This window comes from Oncorhynchus gorbuscha, linkage group LG13 (genome assembly GCF_021184085.1).
Source record: "Oncorhynchus gorbuscha isolate QuinsamMale2020 ecotype Even-year linkage group LG13, OgorEven_v1.0, whole genome shotgun sequence".
NCBI lineage: Eukaryota > Metazoa > Chordata > Actinopteri > Salmoniformes > Salmonidae > Oncorhynchus > Oncorhynchus gorbuscha.
Window position 1 is genome coordinate 53,580,706 of NC_060185.1, and position 20,666 is coordinate 53,601,371.

Genomic DNA, 20,666 nt, shown 5'->3' on the forward strand with positions numbered 1-20,666 from the left:
TCTGGGTCATTCCTGTGGTGGTCCTCATGAAAGCCAGTTTCTTCATCAGCGCTTGATGGTTGTTGTGACTGCACTTGAAGAAACATTCAAAGTTCTTGACTGACCTTCATGTAATCCTGTCTAACACATTTAAAAATATATATACAGTGGGGCAAAAAAGTATTTAGTCAGCCACCCATTGTGCAAGTTCTCCCACTTAAAAAGATGAGAGAGGCCTGTAATTGTCATCATAGGTACACTTCAACTATGACAGACAAAATGAGAAAAAAAATCCAGAAAATCACATTGTAGGATTTTTAATGAATTTATTTGCAAATTATGGTGGAAAATAAGTATTTGGTCAATAACAAAAGTTTATCTCAATACTTTGTTATATAGCCTTTATTGGCAATGACAGAGGTCAAATGTTTTCTGTAAGTCTTCACAAGGTTTTCACACACTGTTGCTGGTATTTTGGCCCATTTCTCCATGCAGATCTCCTCTAGAGCAGTGATGTTTTGGGGCTGTTGCTGGCCAACACGGACTTTCAACTACCTCCAAAGATTTTCTATGGGGTTGAGATCTGGAGACTAAAATGAACTTGTTGCCAGCAGCACAGTTACAGTCACCAACACTCTGCATAACATTCTGCTAGGGTGAGTAAAATGGTCAGAGTGTGGTGTTCTCTCATTTGTGTCTGGAATGCTCGGATCAACCCTACTCATCAGCCAGAGTGTCCAGTGTGCACTCTGAACGCTCTGAGAGCGAAACACTCTGAATTTACGAATGGACAATCTGTCAGCACAGTTGCAGTCACCAACACTGTGGACAACATAAAAACAGCCTAACCAGCTCTGCTAGGGCGAGTAATGTTCAGTGAGCTGTTCTCTCATTTGTGTCTGGAAGTAGCTAGCAAGTTAGCCAGTTAACTTGGGTGCTTGACTGCTGTTGTTAGTACAGAACGCTTGGACCAACCCTTTGAAGAGATGGGTCGGGCTAAAGCTTAAGATGGTGTGAATGATGCTGAATCGGTGTAGACAAAGAAGAGTTCTCCAGTTGGTACCAAAATATTCAAAGGCCATTTTCTCAAAAGTGAGATTACAAGTTTATCAACTTTCAAAGCAGAACTACTTTTCCATTGTTCCTCAAATGCAGTGTATGATATACCATTTTATAGCTCTCCGTCTCTACTTTTATCCAATGTAAAATACACAATTTCAACATTTTCTACATAAGACTGGATCAAGTCGGTCGGTCACATATGGACTTGGTCTTTTACCAAATAGGGCTATCTTCTGTATAATCACCCCTACCTTGTCAAAACACAACTGATTGGCTCAAATGCATTAAGATGGAAAGAAACTCCACAAATGAACTTTTAACGAGGAACACCTGTTAATTGAAATGCATTCCAGGTGACTTCCTCATGAAGCTGGTTGAGAGAATACCAAGAGTGTGCAAAACTGTCATCAAGGCAAAGGGTGGCTACTTTGAAAAATCGAAAATATATTGTAACGACCCTGGGTTTATAAGCGCGGAAATCGTCTCTGCCGCTTGAGCATGCTTTTGCGGCACAGTGGATAAATCAAATCAAATGTATTTGTCACATACACATGGTTAGCAGATGTTAATGCGAGTGTAGTGAAATGCTTGTGCTTCTAGTTCCGACAATGCAGTAATAACCAACGAGTAATCTAACCGAACCATTCCAAAACTACTACCTTATACACACAAGTGTAAAGGGATAAAGAATATGTACATAAAGATATATGAATGAGTGATGGTACAGAGCAGCATACAGTAGATGGTATCGAGTACAGTATATACATATGAGATGAGTATGTAGACAAAGTAAACAAAGTGGCATAGTTAAAGTGGCTAGTGATACTTGTATTACATAAGGATGCAGTCGGTGATGTAGAGTACAGTATATATGTATGCATATGAGATTAATAATGTAGGGTAAGTAACATTATAAAAGGTAGCATTGTTTAAAGTGGCTAGTGATATATTTTACATCAATTTCCATAAATTCCCATTATTAAAGTGGCTGGAGTTGGGTCAGTGTCAATGTCAGTGTGTTGGCAGCAGCCACTCAATGTTAGTGGTGGCTGTTTAACAGTCTGATGACCTTGAGATAGAAGCTGTTTTTCAGCTTCGGACCTCGGGCTAGAAGATCGAGGGTTCGAGACCTGCTTCCTACCCGTTTCATTACAATATTTTGATTTGTTTAACACTTTTTTGGGGTTATTACATGATTCCATATGTGTTATTTCATGGTTTTGATGTCTTACAATTATTATTAATGTAGAAAATATTACAAATAAAGGAAAAACTCTGCAATGAGTAGGTGTGTCCAAACTTTTAACTGGTACTGTATGCATGAAATGTTTCGAATGGGAAGCATGCGGACGCCTTAAGACCGATGTCGCTTTTACCTTTTTTCAGACGATTTTGTAGTACATTAATGATTTCACTTGTCTGAATCAAATATTCCAATTTCTTATCAAGAGGGGAAAAGAAAATATTCCTGAACTTTAGGCTACACATTTGATATTTGAAACAAAATCGTGATTGTGTTGTATTTCGAACAAACAATATTGTATTCTAATATTGTGAGGATAGTGGAGATTATATACGTATTTAAGTTATTCGTCGAACAACGTGATAAGACTCAATAGTGAACCTTTATAATTTAGTACAGGGCTTCTGTACAAAATAGTTTTTCGGCCAGTAGACCTACCGTGGCATATTGTAGACTATTTTATTGAAGAAACAATGTCTGAATATGAAAGAAATGTAGTAAGGAGAGTCATTTTGTGTTATTTGGAAGTCGTTATCCAAAGATACAGATGCAAAGTGTTTTGTTTTATAATTATATTTACAGTTTCTATCACAGTCATTGCTGCAATCAATATCACTTTAATTGACAATGTGGTAGGCTAATTATTTAAAAGATGTTTTTTAATAACTTTCTTTTTCAGTTAGTGACATGGGTTACATTTCCAGTTTAATCATGTTATTTCAGTTGTAATATGTCACATACTTCCATTTATCTTTTTCATATTTCGATTTCATTGTTCTTAGTAGGATGTTTTTTCATTGGGGCGGAAGTAGTGAAGGTAGACAATGACCATTTCCCGTGCCATTTCTGCTGTCTAGTATTCAGCAGGTTTGACACAATAACAGCGTCAGATCAGCTGGTCTAGTAGTTTTATTGTGCAGTTTTTTTTTGTTGCAAACATAGTTATTTTAGCTCGGAGCTACGTGTAATCTCCCGTTTAGTAGCGTGTCAATAAATCCAGCGGCAACCTGCAGGTAATCTGCAGGTTCCGCGTCTTTGTTGCAATCAGGCCATTCGTTCATAAATATTTGTGGGATCAATTCAACATAAACCTTTAAAGACCTTCTCCAGTCTCCTTTTCAACTCCTTTATCACCTAGTTCTTAACAAAAAGGCACATCCACGTGTCCTCTGACAAGGCATAAATGGGGGTGTTTTTTTTCTTCCTCTTTTGTTCTCTAATGCTCCTATTTTGTTCCTCAAGCAAGGGGGGAGGCCTATGACACCAGACATTTAATGGCCTACTCCATGGATTTTACACTTGTGTCTAAAAAAACACAATTTTGCTGAAAACATATTTGTTTACCTGTGTGTGCATTACTATATTCATACATGTGGTATTGTTTTTCAACCAAAAACAAATAGCTGGAATGCGTTGTCAATCCTCCTTGTTTTCCCTTAATTGTGTTGTTCAGAGTAGTGATGTTGATGTGTGTGTTAATAATGATAATAATAATAATAATGTATTGGATTCTCCACCCAGGTGCTCAATCATTTTCTGTGCCAGAATGATCAACACACACAAGCTAATGTGTGTTGGGGTGTGTGTGTGTTGTCAGGATGGTGTTCAGTAGGGCCGCGGTGGTGAGGCTCCTGGCCAGTGACTGCAAGTGTTACCGTGATGACGCCCCTGATGACATGGTGCTGGGGATGTGTCTCAACGCTCTGGGGCTTCCTGTCACACATAGCTCCCTCTTCCACCAGGTAAAACACTGGCCTTACCCATTATTACCCTTATGCCAGGAACCCACAGTTTGGAATTGTATTGGCACGATTCATGTCACATACTATTTTCATGATTGTTCATTCATCATCGTATATGAAAGATGGGAGCTCTAGAGTTGCTCAGTGTGGCAGGGTCAACAATAGCCGATTTACTGCACTTGTGATTTCCTGACAACACCAAGTCTTCCCGAACAAAAATCTAGCATGTCAGAATTGTCTGTGCTGTGTGAACCCTGCTACAAAGGAGATTCCACGCCAATAGGAATGCTGTATGCTGGCATGCACTGTAGAAAAGATGAAGCAATTGGGATATCTTTCTACACAGTATGTTATCTAACATTTTCTACACCCTAAATGACAATTTCTAAGTATCAGATTTGATTAACCATATTGTAGGCCTACGAGAACACCGATTATTGCAGATTTGACAAATAAGCACTTTCTGCTATCTTCTATTTTGAAAAGACATTCAAATCAAAAGAAATGTAACTTAATTTATGCAAGTGGTAAGTGAGAACACCCTTCAGATAGCAAATCCTAAAGATGTATCAGCTGTTATGTCGTACAGTGGAGCACATCCACTGCACGACATGGCAAAGAAGTTTGGATGGTCAAAACTGCACTGTGGGAGAGAGCCGTTACATTATAAATGTTTATCCATTACCCTTACCTAATACCAACTACAGTTGCGCACAAGTACTACATAGAGCCATGACTACATGGAACTCTATTCCACATCAGGTAACTGATGCAAGCAGTAACATTTTAAAAACAGATAGAAATATACCTTATGGAACGGTGGGGACTGTGAAGCAACACAAACATAGGCACATGCATACTCACACAAGATATGTGGAAGTGGTGGAGTAGGGGCCTGAGGGCACACAGTGTGTTGTGAATGTATTGAATTTTTTTTTAAATGTTTGCTGGACCCCAGGGAGAGTAGCTGCTGCCTTGCCCATTACCCTTATCTAATAAGTTATCTTAGACCTAATATTCTTTACCCCAAATTTAAAAACAAATCACAGTACGTCAATTTCACAGTTCAACAAAGGTTGTTGTGGCAAGGCTCAGGTAACAAAGACACTAGTCTTTGATATCCAATAGCCAATATCCCTCCTTAGATTCCTCCTCACTTTTTCCTCATCCCCTGGGGGGACTGGTTGTCTCTGTACCAGTGTATTTAATAACCCTGTTTAAGAGTAGCAATTACAGCAGTCTCCAGTGCAGTCTCCTGTGGCTGACAGAAATGGAAGGTGTTGAAAGGAATTGTTCACTCAAATTACAAAATGGCATATTGGTTTTCTTGCCCTGTAAGTGGTCTGTGGACAAGGTAAGGGAGGCCGGTATAATAATTGTTATGTCCCTCCAGGCTCGACCTGAAGACTACTCCAGAGACTTCCTAGCCCACCAGGTGCCCATCTCCTTCCACAAACACTGGAACATCGACCCCGTCTCCGTCTTCAACAGGTGGCTAAAGGACGAGTTGAGGTCAACAAGCCCACGCGGACTAAACAAGAGCACCAAGGAAGAGTTATAGTCACTCAGACACGATCAGTCTTGTGTGTGTGTGTGGAGTCATGGACAAACAAATTGTCTGCATGTTTCCTCCGTCAGTGTAAACGTTTTCTATATTGTGAATCTTGCGTAGATATCATTTGGAGGGTTCATGCAAGTCTCTGTCCATGACTGTGTGTTTGGGAACTTATTCATGACGGTCTAGCGCGCAGTATTGTATTGAATCCCGGCCACAGTTTCAATAGATTTGCATGTTGAGTGTATTTATAATATGATATAATCCATTTCTTGCCAAATTGAACAATGAAAGTCTTTTTTTCTTAAGGACATATTTCAACATTAATGCTACATGCTGTACAATGTGTACTATTTTTATAAAAACGTGTTTGCGGTGTCTTAATGGAGTTTTATTTCTGCCATTTGGTTTCAGGGTTAATTCATTACTATTAATTCTGACTGTAAATATCACACACAAATACTGTTTATTGGATTTTAAATAGAATCTTAGAGAAATGTCTCCAGATGTTTTGTTGATGATAACGTTGAAAGCAAAGGGCCTTGCGGGGTTGGGGGGGAACATATATCCATCATGACACACTAGCTTTCCACATTACTTCATGAATGATCAGTTTTAACTTGTAACTTTATTTATGGAAAGCTTATCAGTACAGGCCCAACATGGGGACAGGGATATGGTTAAATTAATATTTGTGTCTGCAGGTTTTTGTTTTTTTCCTTATCAATTAAGCCCTAGACAACCAGGTGTGGGGACCATACTAATTAGTGAACTTAATTTATCAATCAAGTACAATGGAGGGGAAAACCAGCAGACAATCAGCCCACCATGGAATGAGTTTGACACTTGCTTTATATGGTGTAAAGTCAAGATTGAGTCATTCACCAAGAAAGGAGTGTCCTTTTATTATGGGTCCCCATTAGCTGCCTAGGCAGCAGCTACTCTTCCTGCAGGTCCGGCAAAATTAAGGCAGTTATACATTTTTTAAAAACACTACAATACATTCATAACAGATTTCACAACACACTAAGTGTGTGCCCTCAGGCCCATACTCCATGACCACATATCTACAACACAAAATCCGTGTGTCAAAACATTTACACAGATCAGACACAGAGTAGGATTAGCTCAGTTTCAAAGGTGTTTATTAAAATAATAGCCCAAACGAAAAGTATAGGTCTTCCCCAAGAGACCCTCTCTGGGATACCGTCAACTGGGCTCCGGGTCTTGCTGTATCATGTGGGAATCAGAACTGAACTCACTCTTGTTACTTCTGCAACCGTCCCCAGCTATACAGGAGTCCTTTCCTCCCCCAGTCTCTCCCTTGTGTGCTGCCCTTCTGGCAGCTTTATGGGACTTGTACAGCTGGTGAGCAATCAGCCCTTGATTACTCACCAACTCCCAATCAACCCCAATTAGTCCTGACCGGAGAGCCAGTCGAGACCTGGCACGTCCAGCAGATGGAGCCATCGCCTCGTGATGTATACTCCCGTCTGTCACCAGGCCTCGACGAGTCTCCCCCTGGTGGCTGACCTGCTGTATGCAACAGTTATATGTGTGTATGCATGCGTCTGTGTTTGTGTTGCTTCACGGTTCTCAGCTATACTTTTAGTGGCTGTTTATTTACCACAACAAACAGATGCAGGCACTAAGTCCACACCCAGTCAGCTGTATAAGGAAATAAAAAAACAGGAAACCACTCACCCAGAGGCGGCGCTCCTAGTGGCCGGAGACTTTAATGCAGTGAAACTTAAAATCAGTTCTACCAAATCTCTATCAAATCTACATCACCTTTACTCCACAAACAGAGACACGTACAAAGTTCTCCCTCGCCCTCCATTTGGTAAATCCGACCACAACTCTATCCACCTGATTCCTATTTGGAAGGAAAAATGAAAGCAGGAAGCACCAGTGACTCGGTCTATAAAAAAATTGGTCAGATGAAGCAGATGCTAAACTACAGAACTGTTTTGCATGTTCCGGGTTTCTTCCGATGACATAGAGGAAAACACCACATCAGTCACTGGCTTTATCAATAAGTGCATCGAGGATGTCGTCCCCACAGTGACTGTATGTACATTCCCCAACCAGAAGCCATGGATCACAGGCAGCATTCGCACTGAGATAAAGGGTAGAGCTGCCACTTTCAAGGTGCGGGACTCTAACCCGAAAGCTTACAAGAAATCCCGCTATGCCCTGCGACGAACCATCAAACAGACAAAGCGTCAATACAGGGCTAAGATTGAATCCTACTACACCGTCTCCGACGCTCGTCGGATGTGGCAGGGCTTGCGAACTATTACAGACTACAAGGGGGAGCACAGCTGCGAGCTGCCCAGTGACACAAGCCTAGCAGACGAGCTAAATCACTTCTATGCTCGCTTCGAGGCAAGCAACACCGAGGCATGCATGAGAGCATCAGCTGTTCCGGACGACAGTGTGATCACTCTCCTTCGCCGACGTGAGTAAAACCTTTAAACAGGTCAACATACACAAGGCTGCGGGGCCAGACGGATTACCAGGACATGTGCTCCAGGCATCAGCTGACCAACTGGCAGGTGTCTTTACTGACATTTTCTGTAATACCGACATGTTTCAAGCAGACCACCATAGTCCCTGTGCCCAAGAACACAAAGGCAACCTGCCTAAATGACTTCAGACCCGTAGCATTCACGTCCGTAGCCATGAAGTGCTTTAAAAGGCTGGTCATGGCTCACATCAACAACATTATCCCAGAAACCCTAGACCCACTCCAATTTGCATACCGCCCCAACAGATCCACAGATGATGCAATCTCTATTGCACTCCACACTGCCCTTTCCCACCTGGACAAAAGGAACACCTATGTGAGAATGCTATTCATTGACTACAGCTCAGCGTTCAACACCATAGTTCCCTCAAAGCTCATTGCTAAGCTAAGGATCCTGGGACTAAACACCTCCCTCTGCAATTGTATCCTGGACTTCCTGACGGACCGCCCTCAGGTGGGGAGGGTAGGTAGCAACACATCTGCCACGCTGATTCTCAACACTGGATCTCCCCAGGGGTGCGTGCTCAGTCCCCTCCTGTTCTCCCTGTTCACCCACGACTGCATGGCCAGGCATGACTCCAACACCATCATTAAGTTTGCAGACGACACAACAGTGGTCGGCCTGATCACCGACAACGACGAGACAACCTATAGGGAGGACAGAGACCTGGCCGGGTGGTGGCAGAATAACAACCTATCCTTCAACGTAACCAAGACAAAGGAGATGATTGTGGACTACAGGAAAAGGAGCACCGAGCATACCCCCATTCTCATCAATGGGGCTGAAGTGGAGCAGGTTGAGAGCTTCAAGTTCCTTGGTGTCCACATCAACAACAAACTAGAATGGTCCAAACACACCAAGACAGTCGTGAAGAGGGCACGACAAAGCCTATTCCCCTCAGGAGACTGTAAAGATTTGGCATAGGTCTTGAGACCCTCAAAAGGTTCTACAGCTGCAACATTAAGAGCATGGTTGCATCACTGCCTGGTACGGCAATTGCTCGGCCTCTGACCGCAAGGCACTACAGAGGGTAGTGCGTACGGCCCAGTACATCACTGGGGATAAGCTGCCTGCCATCCAGGACCTCTACACCAGGCGTTGTTAAAAAAGGCCCTAAAAATTGTCAAAGACCCCAGCCACCCCAGTCATAGACTGTTCTCTCTACTACCGCATGGAAAGCGGTACCAGAGTGCCAAGTCTAGGACAAAAAGGCTTCTCAACAGTTTTTACACCCAAGCCATAAGACTCCTGAACCGGTAATCAAATCATATGGCTACCCAAACTATTTGCATTGTGTGCACCCCCCAACCCCTCTTTTACGCTGCTGCTACTCTCTGTTTATCATATATGCATAGTCAATTTAACTATATATTCATGTACATACTTCCTCAATTGGCCCGACCAACCAGTGCTCCCGCACATTGGCCAACCGGGCTATTTGCATTGTGTCCCACCACCCGCCAACCCCTCTTTTTATGCTACTGCTTCTCTCTGTTCATCATATATGCATAGTCACTTTAACCATACCTACATGTACATTGTACCTCAATAAGCCTGACTAACAGGTGTCTGTTTATAGCCTTGCTACTGTTATTTTCAAATGTCTTTTTACTGTTGTTTTATTTCTTTACTTACCTACACACACACATACCTTTTTTCAGACTATTGGTAAGCATTTCACTGTAAGGTTTACATCTGTTGTATTCGGCCAACTTGACAAATAAACTTTGATTTGATTTGATTATGTTGGATGCTTCCATTAAAGAACACCCTTTGCATTCTGTTAGACAGGTAACTCATCTCCACAATATAGCAGGGTGTATAAAGCCATAAACTCGAAAGACTTTTACTGTTATTCTTTATTTCATATATCTTGGTTTCATAGTGTAGTTTCTTTAGTTTAGTCACATGATTTCTCAGTTTGCAGTACACTTACCAATCGGTTGTGCAGCCAGGCTTATTTGCCATTCCTTTTGCCTCATCCTTATCAACCATAACATTTTTCAATTCCTTATCAGTCCACAGGGATTTACCAGTTTTTACAGGCATTTTCTTAATGGGTGCACGCTTATTAGTAACTGGAATAAGCAATTCCATAAATGTGTCAAGTGCAGCATCTGGTTGCTACTCATTACACACCATGGACCAACAAATATTCTTTACATCAACAATATAGGAATCGCTGCAAAACGTATTGTTTGAGCTCTTATACACTATATTAGGCCCAGCCTTTGGAACTTTGGTTTTCCTAGATACGGCTACTATATTGTGATCACTACATCCGATGGATCTGGATACTGCTTTCAAGCCGATTTCTGCAGCATTAGTAAAGATGTGATCGATACATGTTGATGATTTAATTCCTGTGCTGTTTGTAACTACCCTGGTACTGATAACCTAAACCAGGTTGCAGGCACTGGTTACAGTTTGAAGCTTTTTCTTGAGTGGGCAGCTTGATGAATGCGTGTCAATATTTAAATTAATTGAATTCAATTAGCTTTATTGGCATGAAGTAACAATGTACATATTGCCAAAGCTTACTTTGGAGATTTACAATATTAACATAATACAAATAATAATAGTCAATATTGTCAATGGGACAACAGAAAAAACAATAATCAAGGCTCAAAATAACCATACGTTGATCAATAACAATAAGCATAGAGGACATGTGCAGGTTGGTTGGTCTGTCAGACACTGTCCCTCATCTTTTGGAAGCCAACAATGTAGTGCGCTGCCAACCCACAGTTCTCTGCGTCCTCCCCCAACAGGACGGGTAACCTATTCTCATCAGAGTGGTCTTTCAAACCTTGAATAAGGGTTTTACATTTGGGGAAATTAAACTCTAATTGTTTAATATTTTTTACATTTTGTCAGGAAATGCAGATCTGTCTAGGGTTCTGCTGTGGTTGCGCAGCCTTTCCTTTACAGGGGGCCAGGTTTTCCTGTGTTTACCCTTCTCAATGGCAAGGCTGCGCACACTGAGCCTGTACTTTGTCAAAGTTTTTCTAAGGTTTTGATCAGTAACCATGATTAAATAGTTAGCTACGGTGTTGAGTCGATTAAGGGCCAGATAGCACTCCATTTCGCTTTGTGCTAGTGTTTGTCATGAGTCGACCGAGGGTGGCTCCCCTTCCCGGTCGGGTGGTGCGGTCGTTGTTGCCTGCCTATTAGCTGCCACTGATTGTCTTTCCTCCCCCTCCTTGTATGTTTATTGTTAGCACCTGTTAGTTAGTAATTAGTGGGCTTTATTAGACAGCCGGCCCGCCTGTTTCTTTGTGCGGGATTAATCATTGTGACCTTCGTGTAGGTAGTAGAGGAACGTGTTTGTTCCTGGTCGTGTATTTTCTGCTATACTGTTTTTGTTCCACGTGTTTGGGGCATTTGATTTTGAGCACCCAGTGTTGCGTGAGTACATTAAAAGACACAGTATTGCACTCTCTGTTTCCTGCGTCTGACTCCACAACCATGACAACCGGAGCGTTAGTGTTTCCCAATAAGCAATGTAGTTTTGTTTATTTTGATTGGCTGTGCTGGTGCTGGGGCTTCAGTGTGTTAGTAGAACAGGTTTGTGAACTCCCAGGAACGTGTTAGTAGAACAGGTTTGTGAACTCCCAGGAACGTGTTAGTAGAACAGGTTTGTGAACTCCCAGGAGCGTGTTAGTAGAACAGGTTTGTGAACTCCCAGGAGCGTGTTAGTAGAACAGGTTTGTGAACTCCCAGGAACAGGTTTGTGAACTCCCAGGAGCGTGTTAGTAGAACAGGTTTGTGAACTCCCAGGAGCGTGTTAGTAGAACAGGTTTGTGAACTCCCAGGAGCGTGTTAGTAGAACAGGTTTGTGAACTCCCAGGAGCGTGTTAGTAGAACAGGTTTGTGAACTCCCAGGAGCGTGTTAGTAGAACAGGTTTGTGAACTCCCAGGAACGTGTTAGTAGAACAGGTTTGTGAACTCCCAGGGACGTGTTAGTAGAACAGGTTTGTGAACTCCCAGGAACAGGTTTGTTAGTAGAACAGGTTTGTGAACTCCCAGGAACGTGTTAGTAGAACAGGTTTGTGAACTCCCAGGAACGTGTTAGTAGAACAGGTTTGTGAACTCCCAGGAACGTGTTAGTAGAACAGGTTTGTGAACTCCCAGGAACGTGTTAGTAGAACAGGTTTGTGAACTCCCAGGAACGTGTTAGTAGAACAGGTTTGTGAACTCCCAGGAACGTGTTAGTAGAACAGGTTTGTGAACTCCCAGGAACGTGTTAGTAGAACAGGTTTGTGAACTCCCAGGAGCGTGTTAGTAGAACAGGTTTGTGAACTCCCAGGAGCGTGTTAGTAGAACAGGTTTGTGAACTCCCAGGAGCGTGTTAGTAGAACAGGTTTGTGAACTCCCAGGAGCGTGTTAGTAGAACAGGTTTGTGAACTCCCAGGAGCGTGTTAGTAGAACAGGTTTGTGAACTCCCAGGAGCGTGTTAGTAGAACAGGTTTGTGAACTCCCAGGAGCGTGTTAGTAGAACAGGTTTGTGAACTCCCAGGAACAGCTGGATGAGGGGCCTTTTTTTTATTTTTTATTTTTTTTACTCAGCTCTTGGCATTGCAGGGCTTGGTAAGGATACAGTATAAGAGGGTCACTGTATTTTAGATGTTTCCAAAACTTAGTTGCTTTTTTAAAAGTTTTTATTATTAGTGGATATTGGCCTAATTCTGCTCTGCATGCATTGTTTGTAGTTTTCCTCTGGACATGGAGAATCTTACAGAACTCTGCTTGCAGGGTTTCAATGGGGTGTTTGTCCCATTGGGTGAAATCTTGTTTTACAAGTAGACCCACACCTCACTACCATGAACTGCAATTGATTCAATGACACATTCAATTAGTTTTTAGCCAAATCTTAATAGGTATTTCAATTTGAATTTGTTTTTTAATGGCGTAGAATGCCCTGCATGCTTTCTCTCTCAGTTCATTCACTACCTTATTAAGATGTCCAGTTGAGCTTATTTTGAAACCTAAGTAGTTGTAGTATGTGCAGTACTCTATATATTTTGTACAAATTGAGAACTTTTTGTCTAATTCCCAGAGATCTGGATCTTCTCTAGAAAAGTAATTATTTTTGTATTTTTGGGGTTTACTGCCAGGGCCCAGATCTGGCAGTACTGCTCTAGCAGGTGGGTGCTGTGGGTGACAGCAGGCACAGTGTCACGTTCTGACCTTTATTTCCTTTGTTTTGTCTTTATTTAGTATGGTCAGGGCGTGAGTTGGGTGGGCAGTCAGTTTCTTTTTCTATGTTTTGGGGTATTTCTATGTTTTGGCCTAGTATGGTTCTCAATCAGAGGCAGGTGTCATTAGTTGTCTCTGATTGAGAATCATACTTACACGTAGCCTGGGTTTCACTATGTGTTGGTGGGTGATTGTTCCTGTCTCTGTCTTTGCACCAGATAGGACTGTTTAGGTTTTCCATGTTTATTTTGTAGTGTTCATGTGTACATTTATGTATTAAAAGAACCATGGACACTTACCACGCCGCATATTGGTCCTCTGATCCTTTTTGCCTCTCCTCTTCGGAAGAAGAGGAAATCCCTGACACACAGGTCATCTGTGAAGAGCAGGCACCAGGGGCTGAGGATTTTTCTAAAATAGTGGCCAACTTGTTAATGTAAATATTGAAGAGTGCAGGACTCATATTGTAACCATGGCGAAGGTCCCGCCCCGGTTTTAAAATTCTGTTAATTTCAATAACTTAGTTATTAACTTAGTGTAGTAGTTAACTTGGTGTAGGACAGTATTTTCACGTCCGGCTGAAATGCATGCCCAAATTCAACTGCCTGCTACTCATCAGAATATGTGATATGTATGCTATTAGTAGATTTGGATGGGAAACACTCTGAAGTTTCTAAAATTGTTTGAATCATGTCTGTGTATAACAGAACTTATTTAGCAGGCAAAACCAGAGGACAAACCATTCAGATATTTTTTTGAGGTCACTCTTTTCATTGGGTTTTCATTGGGAATCCAGATTTCTAAAGGACCTTCTTGCAGTTCCTATCGCTTCCACTGGATGTCAATAGTCTTTAGAAATTGGTTGAGGTTTTTGCTTTGTGTAATGAAGTATGGCCATCTTGAAATAGGGTAACTTGAAGTGTACTGTTGGATAGAGGTGCGTGACCAGAAAGCATGCTACAGTTTGTTTTCCTCCTGTATTGAACGCAGATCATCCCGTCTACAATTGTATTGATTATTTACGTAAAAAAATACCCAAAGTTCTATTACAAAAGTAGTTTGAAATGTTTTTGCAAAGTTTACAGGTAACATTTTAGATATTTTGTAGTCATGTTGCGCAAGCTTGCCTTAGCTTTTCTAACTGCCTGTGTATATTTGTTCCTAACTTCTCTGAAAAGTTGCATAATCACGGGGGCTATTTGATGCTAATGCAGAACGCCACAGGATGTTTTTGTGCTGGTCAAGGGCAGACAGGTCTAGCGTGAACCAAGGACTATATCTATTCCTAGTTCTACATTTTTTGAGGGGCATGCTTATTTAAGATAGTGAGGAAGGCACTTTTAAAGAATAGCCAGGCATCATCTACTGACGGGATGATGTCAATGTCATTCCAGGATACCCCGGCCAGGTCGATTAGAAAGGCCTGCTCACAGTGTTTCAGGTAGCGTTTGACAGTGATGAGGGATGGTCGTTTGGTCGCAGACGCATTACGAAGGCAGGCAATGAGGCAGTGATCGCTGAGATCTTGATTGAAAACAGCAGAGGTGTATTTGGAGGGCGAATTAGTTAGGATGACATCTATGAGGTTGCCTGTTTACTCATTTGGTGTTGTACCTGGTAGGTTCATTGATTTGTGTGAGATTGAGGGCATCAAGCTTAGTTTGTAGGATGGCAGAGGTGTTAAGCATGTCCCAGTTTCGGTCACCTAGTACTACGAGCTCAGAAGATAGATGGGGGGCAATCAATTCACATATGGTATCGAGGGCACAGCTGGGGGCAGAGGGAGATCTATAGCAAGCGGCAACAGTGAGACTTGTTTTTGGAAAGGTGAATTTTTAGAAATAGAAGCTCATTGTTTGGGTACAGACGTAGATAGCCTGAAGAGTTCTGTATTACTATCTCTGCAGTAGATTGCAACACCGCCCCCTTTGGCAGGTCTATCTTGGCGGAAAACGTTATAGTTAGCAATGGAGATTTCAGGGTTTTTGGTGATTTTCCTAAGCCAGGATTCAGACACGGCTAAGACATCTGGGTTGGCAGAGTGTGAAGCAGTAAGCAGTGAGTAAAACAAACTTAGGGAGTAGGCTTCTGATGTTAACATGCATGAAACCAAGGCTTTTACGTTTACAGAAGTCAACAAATGAGAGCACCTGGGGAGTGAGAGTGGAGTTAGGCACTGCAGGACCTGGATTAACTTCCACATCACCAGAGGAACACAGGAGACGTAGGATAAGGGTACGTCTAAAGATTATACGAACTGGCCGTCTAGCACGTTCAGAACAGAGTAAAAGGGGCAGGTTTCTGGGCACGATAGCATAGATTCAAGGCATAGTGTACAGACAAAGGTAAGGTAGGATGTGAGTACATTGAAGGTAAACCTAGGCATTGAGTAATGAAGAGAGATATAGTCTCTAGAGATGTTTAAACCAGGTGATGTCATCGCATATGTAGGAGGTGGAACAACATGGTTGGTTAAGGCATATTGAGCAGGGCTAGAGGCTCTACAGTGAAATAAGACAGTAATCACTAACCAGGACAGTAATGGACAAGGAATATTGATATTAGGGAGAGGCATGCGCAGCCAAGTGAATCGTATGGGTCCAGTGAGTGGTTGGGCTGGCTGGGGGACACTGCAATTCAAACAGTTAGCAGGCTAACAAGCTAACAGTTAGTAGGCCGGGGCTAAACATGCTAGCAGCTAGTAGACCGGGGCAAGCTAGCAGTTAGCAGGTTGGGTTAGCAAGCAAGCAGTTAGCATGGGCTAGCAGTTACAGACCGGGCAGATAAGTTAGTAGTTAGCAGGCCAGGGCCGGCAGTTAGTAGACCGGGGCAAGCTAGCAGTTAGCAGGCTGGGTTATCAAGCAGTTAGCAGGGGCTAGCAGTTAGCAGACCGGGTTAGCAAGCAAGAAGTTAGCAAGGGCTAGCAGTTAGCAGACTGGATAGGCAAGCTAGCAGTTAGCAGACCGGGTTAGCAAGCAACCATTAGCATAATGGGCCTTCAGCGGGTGTCTCTCCTGAGGGGCCTGTTGGAGTCCTTGGGCAGATTATGTTGGTATTCTGGTCATAGGGGATCTGCGGGGTTCCATGCCCCGTACCAGCTGTAAGAAGGGGTCCGGATATTGTAGCCCAGGAGTATACTTCGGTGGTAGCACAGGAGCCCTGGCCGGGCTAGCTTCAAGCTAATTGGTGCTTGCTCTGGGATGGAAACGCTAGCCAGGATTAGTCATCCGGGATTGCGGTTAGCTAGTTGTGAAGATCCAGATGAAAATGTTCAGTTTGCAGTAGGAATCCGGGGATAAAGATAACAGGTCCGTTATGCTCTGGTTAGAGTGACGTTGTTCGAACTGACAAGAGTTTTCCGAGCTAAAGGTTAGCTGATGACCGCTGGCAATGGTTTGCTGACTGATAGCTGGTAGTTAGCTGGCTAGCTTCAGTTGAGGGATTACGGATCCGAAGTAAATATCCGAAGCAGATCCACGCCAAATTGATTGAGGCGGGTTGCAGGAGAGTATTTAGATGTTGAGGTTTAGCAAAATATTTTAAAGGATATGCGCCGAAAAAGATGTAAACGATATATACAAGGGACACGACAGGACAAAGACGTGTGACTGCTACGCCATCTTGGAAAGATATCTACCACCTATATTATTTGTCGCTGTCTATTTAACACCACAACCCGATGCTGGCACTAAGGCTGCACTGAACGAGCTGTATAAGGACATAAGCAAGCAAGAAAATGCTCATCCAGAAGCAAGTTAACTTAGTTCCATTTTACCTAAATTCTGCCAGTATGTCACATGCAACCAGAGGGAAAAGAACTCTGAACCACCTTAACTCCACTCACAGAGATGCATCCAAAGCTCTCCCTTGCCCTCCATTTGGCAAATCTGACCATAATTCTATCCTCCTGAATCCTGCTTACAAGCAAAAACTAAAGCAGAAGTATCCGTCACAGCCTGATCTATTTCACCTGTCTTTGTGCTTGTCTACCCCTCCAGGTGTCAGCCACTACGAATACCTGGTCATTTCCGTTTTCTCCCACTCAGCCCAAGAACACGTTCTCCAATTCCGACAGGTCCTCCAGCGCCTCCTGGAGAAACAGCTTTTTGTGAAAGTGGAGAAATGCGAATTCCAACGTTACACCATCCCCTTCCTTGGTTAAATCCTTGCTGTAGGGAATGCACAAATGGACCCTGGAAAGGTGAGAGCGATGGTGGACTGACCCCAGCCTACGTCTAGAGTGCAGATGCAACGTTTCCTGCGATTTGCCAACTTCTATCGTTGCTTTATCCGGGGTTACAGCACCCTAGCTTCCACGTGGTCTGCACTCACCTCTCCCAAGGTTCCGTTCACCTGGTCCCCAGCTGGTCCCTGGACCTCAAGCACAACTTCACCACAGCTCCCATATTGGTTCATCCTGACCCGTCCCGTCAGTTCGTGGTGGAGGCCGATGCTTTGGATGTCGGAGTGGGGGCTGTCCTGTCCCAGCACTCTGCCCTGGACCTCAAGCTACATCCCTGCGCCGCCTTCTCCCATCACGCCATGGAGAGGAACTACAATGTGGGGAATCGTGAGCTTCTCGCGGTAAAGATGGCATTGGAGGAGTGGAGACACTGGTTGGAAGGGGGACGAACCACAAAAACCTGGAATGTAATGCACAGCGTTCCTAGCCGAACCCTGTGGGGCTGTAACACGTTTACGAACCTCTGCCTGTCCTGACCCCGAGCCTGCCTGCTGTTCTGTACCTTATTGACTCTGCCCTGGATTACGGACCTCTGCCTGCCTTTGATCTGTCTTTTGCCTGCCCCTGTTTGGGTCAATAAACATCTTTAAATGTAGCTGTCTGCATCTGGGTCTTAGTACCAGTGACTCGTTGAATACGGAAGTGGTCAGTTGATGTGGAGGCTATGTTACAGGACTGTTTTGCTAGCACAGACTGGAATATCTTCTGGGATTCATCCAATGGAATACCACCTCAGTCACTGGCTTCATCAATAAGTGCGTCGTTGACGTCGTCCCCACATAACCCAACCAGAAGCCATGGATTACAGGCAACATCCGCACCAAGCTAAAGGCTAGAACTGACGCTTTCAAGGAATGCACCACTAATCTGGACGTTTTAAGAAATCCTGCTATGCCCTCAGACGAACCATCAGGCAAAGCGTCAGTACAGGACTAACATTGAATCGTACTACACTGGCTCTGATGCTCGTCAGATGTGGGAGGGTGTGCAAAATATTACGGACTACTAAGGGAAACACAGCCGTGAGCTGCCCAGTGACGCAAGCCTACCAGATGTGCTAAATGCCTTTTATGCTCACTTCCAAGGAAAGCAACACTGGAGCATGCATGAGAGCACCAGCTATTCTGGATGACTGTGTGATCACGCTCTGTAGCCGTTGTGAGCAAGACCTTTAAACAGGTCAACATTCACAAGGCTGTGGGGTCAGACTGTCAAGTGTCTTAACTGAAATGTTCAACCTCTCCCTAGCCGAGTCTGTAACACCTACATGTTTCAAGCAGACCACCATAGTCCCTGTGCCCAAGAAAGTGAAGGTAACCTGTCTAAATGGCTACCGTCCCGTAGCAATCACGTCAGTAGCCATGAAATGATTATAAAGGCTAGTCATGACTCACATCAACACCATCTTCCCGGAAAACCTAGAACCTCTCCAATTCGCATACCACCCCAACAGATCCACAGATGATGCAATCTCAATCTCACTCAGTACTGCCCTTTCCCACCTGGACAAAAGGAACACCTATGTGTGGGGCGGCAGGGTAGCCTAGTGGTTAGAGCGTGCCGGAAGGTTGCGAGTTCAAACCCCCGAGCTGACAAGGTCCAAATCTGTCATTCTGCCCCTGAACAGGCAGTTAACCCACTGTTCCTAGGCCGTCAATGAAAATAAGAATTTGTTCTTAACTGACTTGCCTGGTTAAATAAAGGTTAAAAAAATGTGAGAATGCTGTTTATTAACTACAGCTCAGCTTTCAACACCATAGTGCCCACAAAGCTCATCACGAAGCTAAGGACCCTGGGACTAAACACCTCTTTCTGCAACTGGATCCTGGACTTCCTGATGGGCCTCCCCAGGTGGTAAGAGTAGGCAACAACACACCTGTCATGCTGATCCTCAACATCAGGGGTGCATGCTTAGTCCCCTCCTGTGCTCCATGTTCACCCACAACTGTGGGGCCAAGCATGACTCCAACACTCATTAACAGTTTTGATAAAACAGCCTATGGGGAGGAGGTCAGAGACCTGGTAGTGTGGTGCCAGGACAATAACCTCTCCCTCAATGTGAACAAGTCAAAGGAGCTGATCGTGGACTACAATAAAAGGCCTAAGGCCAAACAGGCCCCCATTAACATCTACGGGGCTGTAGTGGAGCGGGTCAAGAGTTTCGTTCCTTAGTTGTCCAAACACACCAATACAGTCGTGAAAAGGGCACAGCAACATACTGTATTTTCCCCCTCAGGAGACAGGGGTCCGCAGATCTTCAAAAACTTCTACCGCTGCACCATTGAGAGCATCCTGGATCACCGCCTGGTATGGCAACTGCTCGGGATCTGACCATAAGGCGCTACAGAGTGTAGTGTGTACAGCCCAGTACGTCACTGGAGCCAAGCTTCCTGCCATCCAGGACCTATTTTATTTTTGTTTTTTTATTTAACCTTTATTTATCCAGGAAAAGCCCATTGATTTCCATAGTCTCTTTTTCAAGGGAGACCTGGCCAAGGAGCAACAATCAATACATTACATAATTAAAACATACAACAATACAATACAGCAACATGATCCAGTCTAAAAAAAGCATCTACACTCAACTGTAAACAGTCTCCCATCAATATTTTTAATTCATTCAGTGGCTCTAACATATCTAGATGAAACATGCATTGTAGATTATTCCATGCGTCTGGTGCATAAGAAGAGAAGGCATTCTTGCCTAATAGTGTGAACTGGGGACTTTAAGTAGCAACCACCTAGCAGACCGGGTATGGTAACTGCTGGTGGTGAAGGAGACCAGACTACAGAGGTAAAGAGGGAGTTTACCCAGAAGGGCTTTGTAGATGAACACATACAAATGTATCTTTGTGCACATATAAAGTGAGGTCCAACCTACCATTTGGTACTATGCTCAATGGTGGGGGAGTGACTTGGCGTTTGTAATAAAGGGTCTGAATATTTATGTAAATTTGATATTTCAGTTTAATATTTTTTCATGTCTAAAAACCTGTTTTTGCTCTGTTATTATGGGATATTGTGTATAGATTGATGGGGAAAAACAAGTGAATAATTTTTATAGTAAGGCTGGAAAGTACTTATTTTTTACAAGAAGGGGTATGGGGTATGA

The 20,666-nt window shown here is 43.3% G+C and overlaps 1 protein-coding gene across 2 annotated transcripts in view; it reads left to right on the forward strand.

The window, feature by feature from the left end:
- LOC123993157 (beta-1,3-glucosyltransferase-like) overlaps nucleotides 1–5,961 on the forward strand; it is a 147,042-nt gene extending 141,081 nt beyond the window's left edge. For both annotated transcript variants that reach the window (XM_046295003.1, XM_046295004.1), the window contains 2 exons: nucleotides 3,882–4,026; nucleotides 5,420–5,961. In XM_046295003.1, the coding sequence (XP_046150959.1) occupies nucleotides 3,882–4,026; nucleotides 5,420–5,587 (313 nt within the window). In that variant the 3' untranslated portion in view covers nucleotides 5,588–5,961. The remainder of the gene's footprint in view (nucleotides 1–3,881; nucleotides 4,027–5,419) is intronic.
- Nucleotides 5,962–20,666: the final 14,705 nt, after the last annotated feature.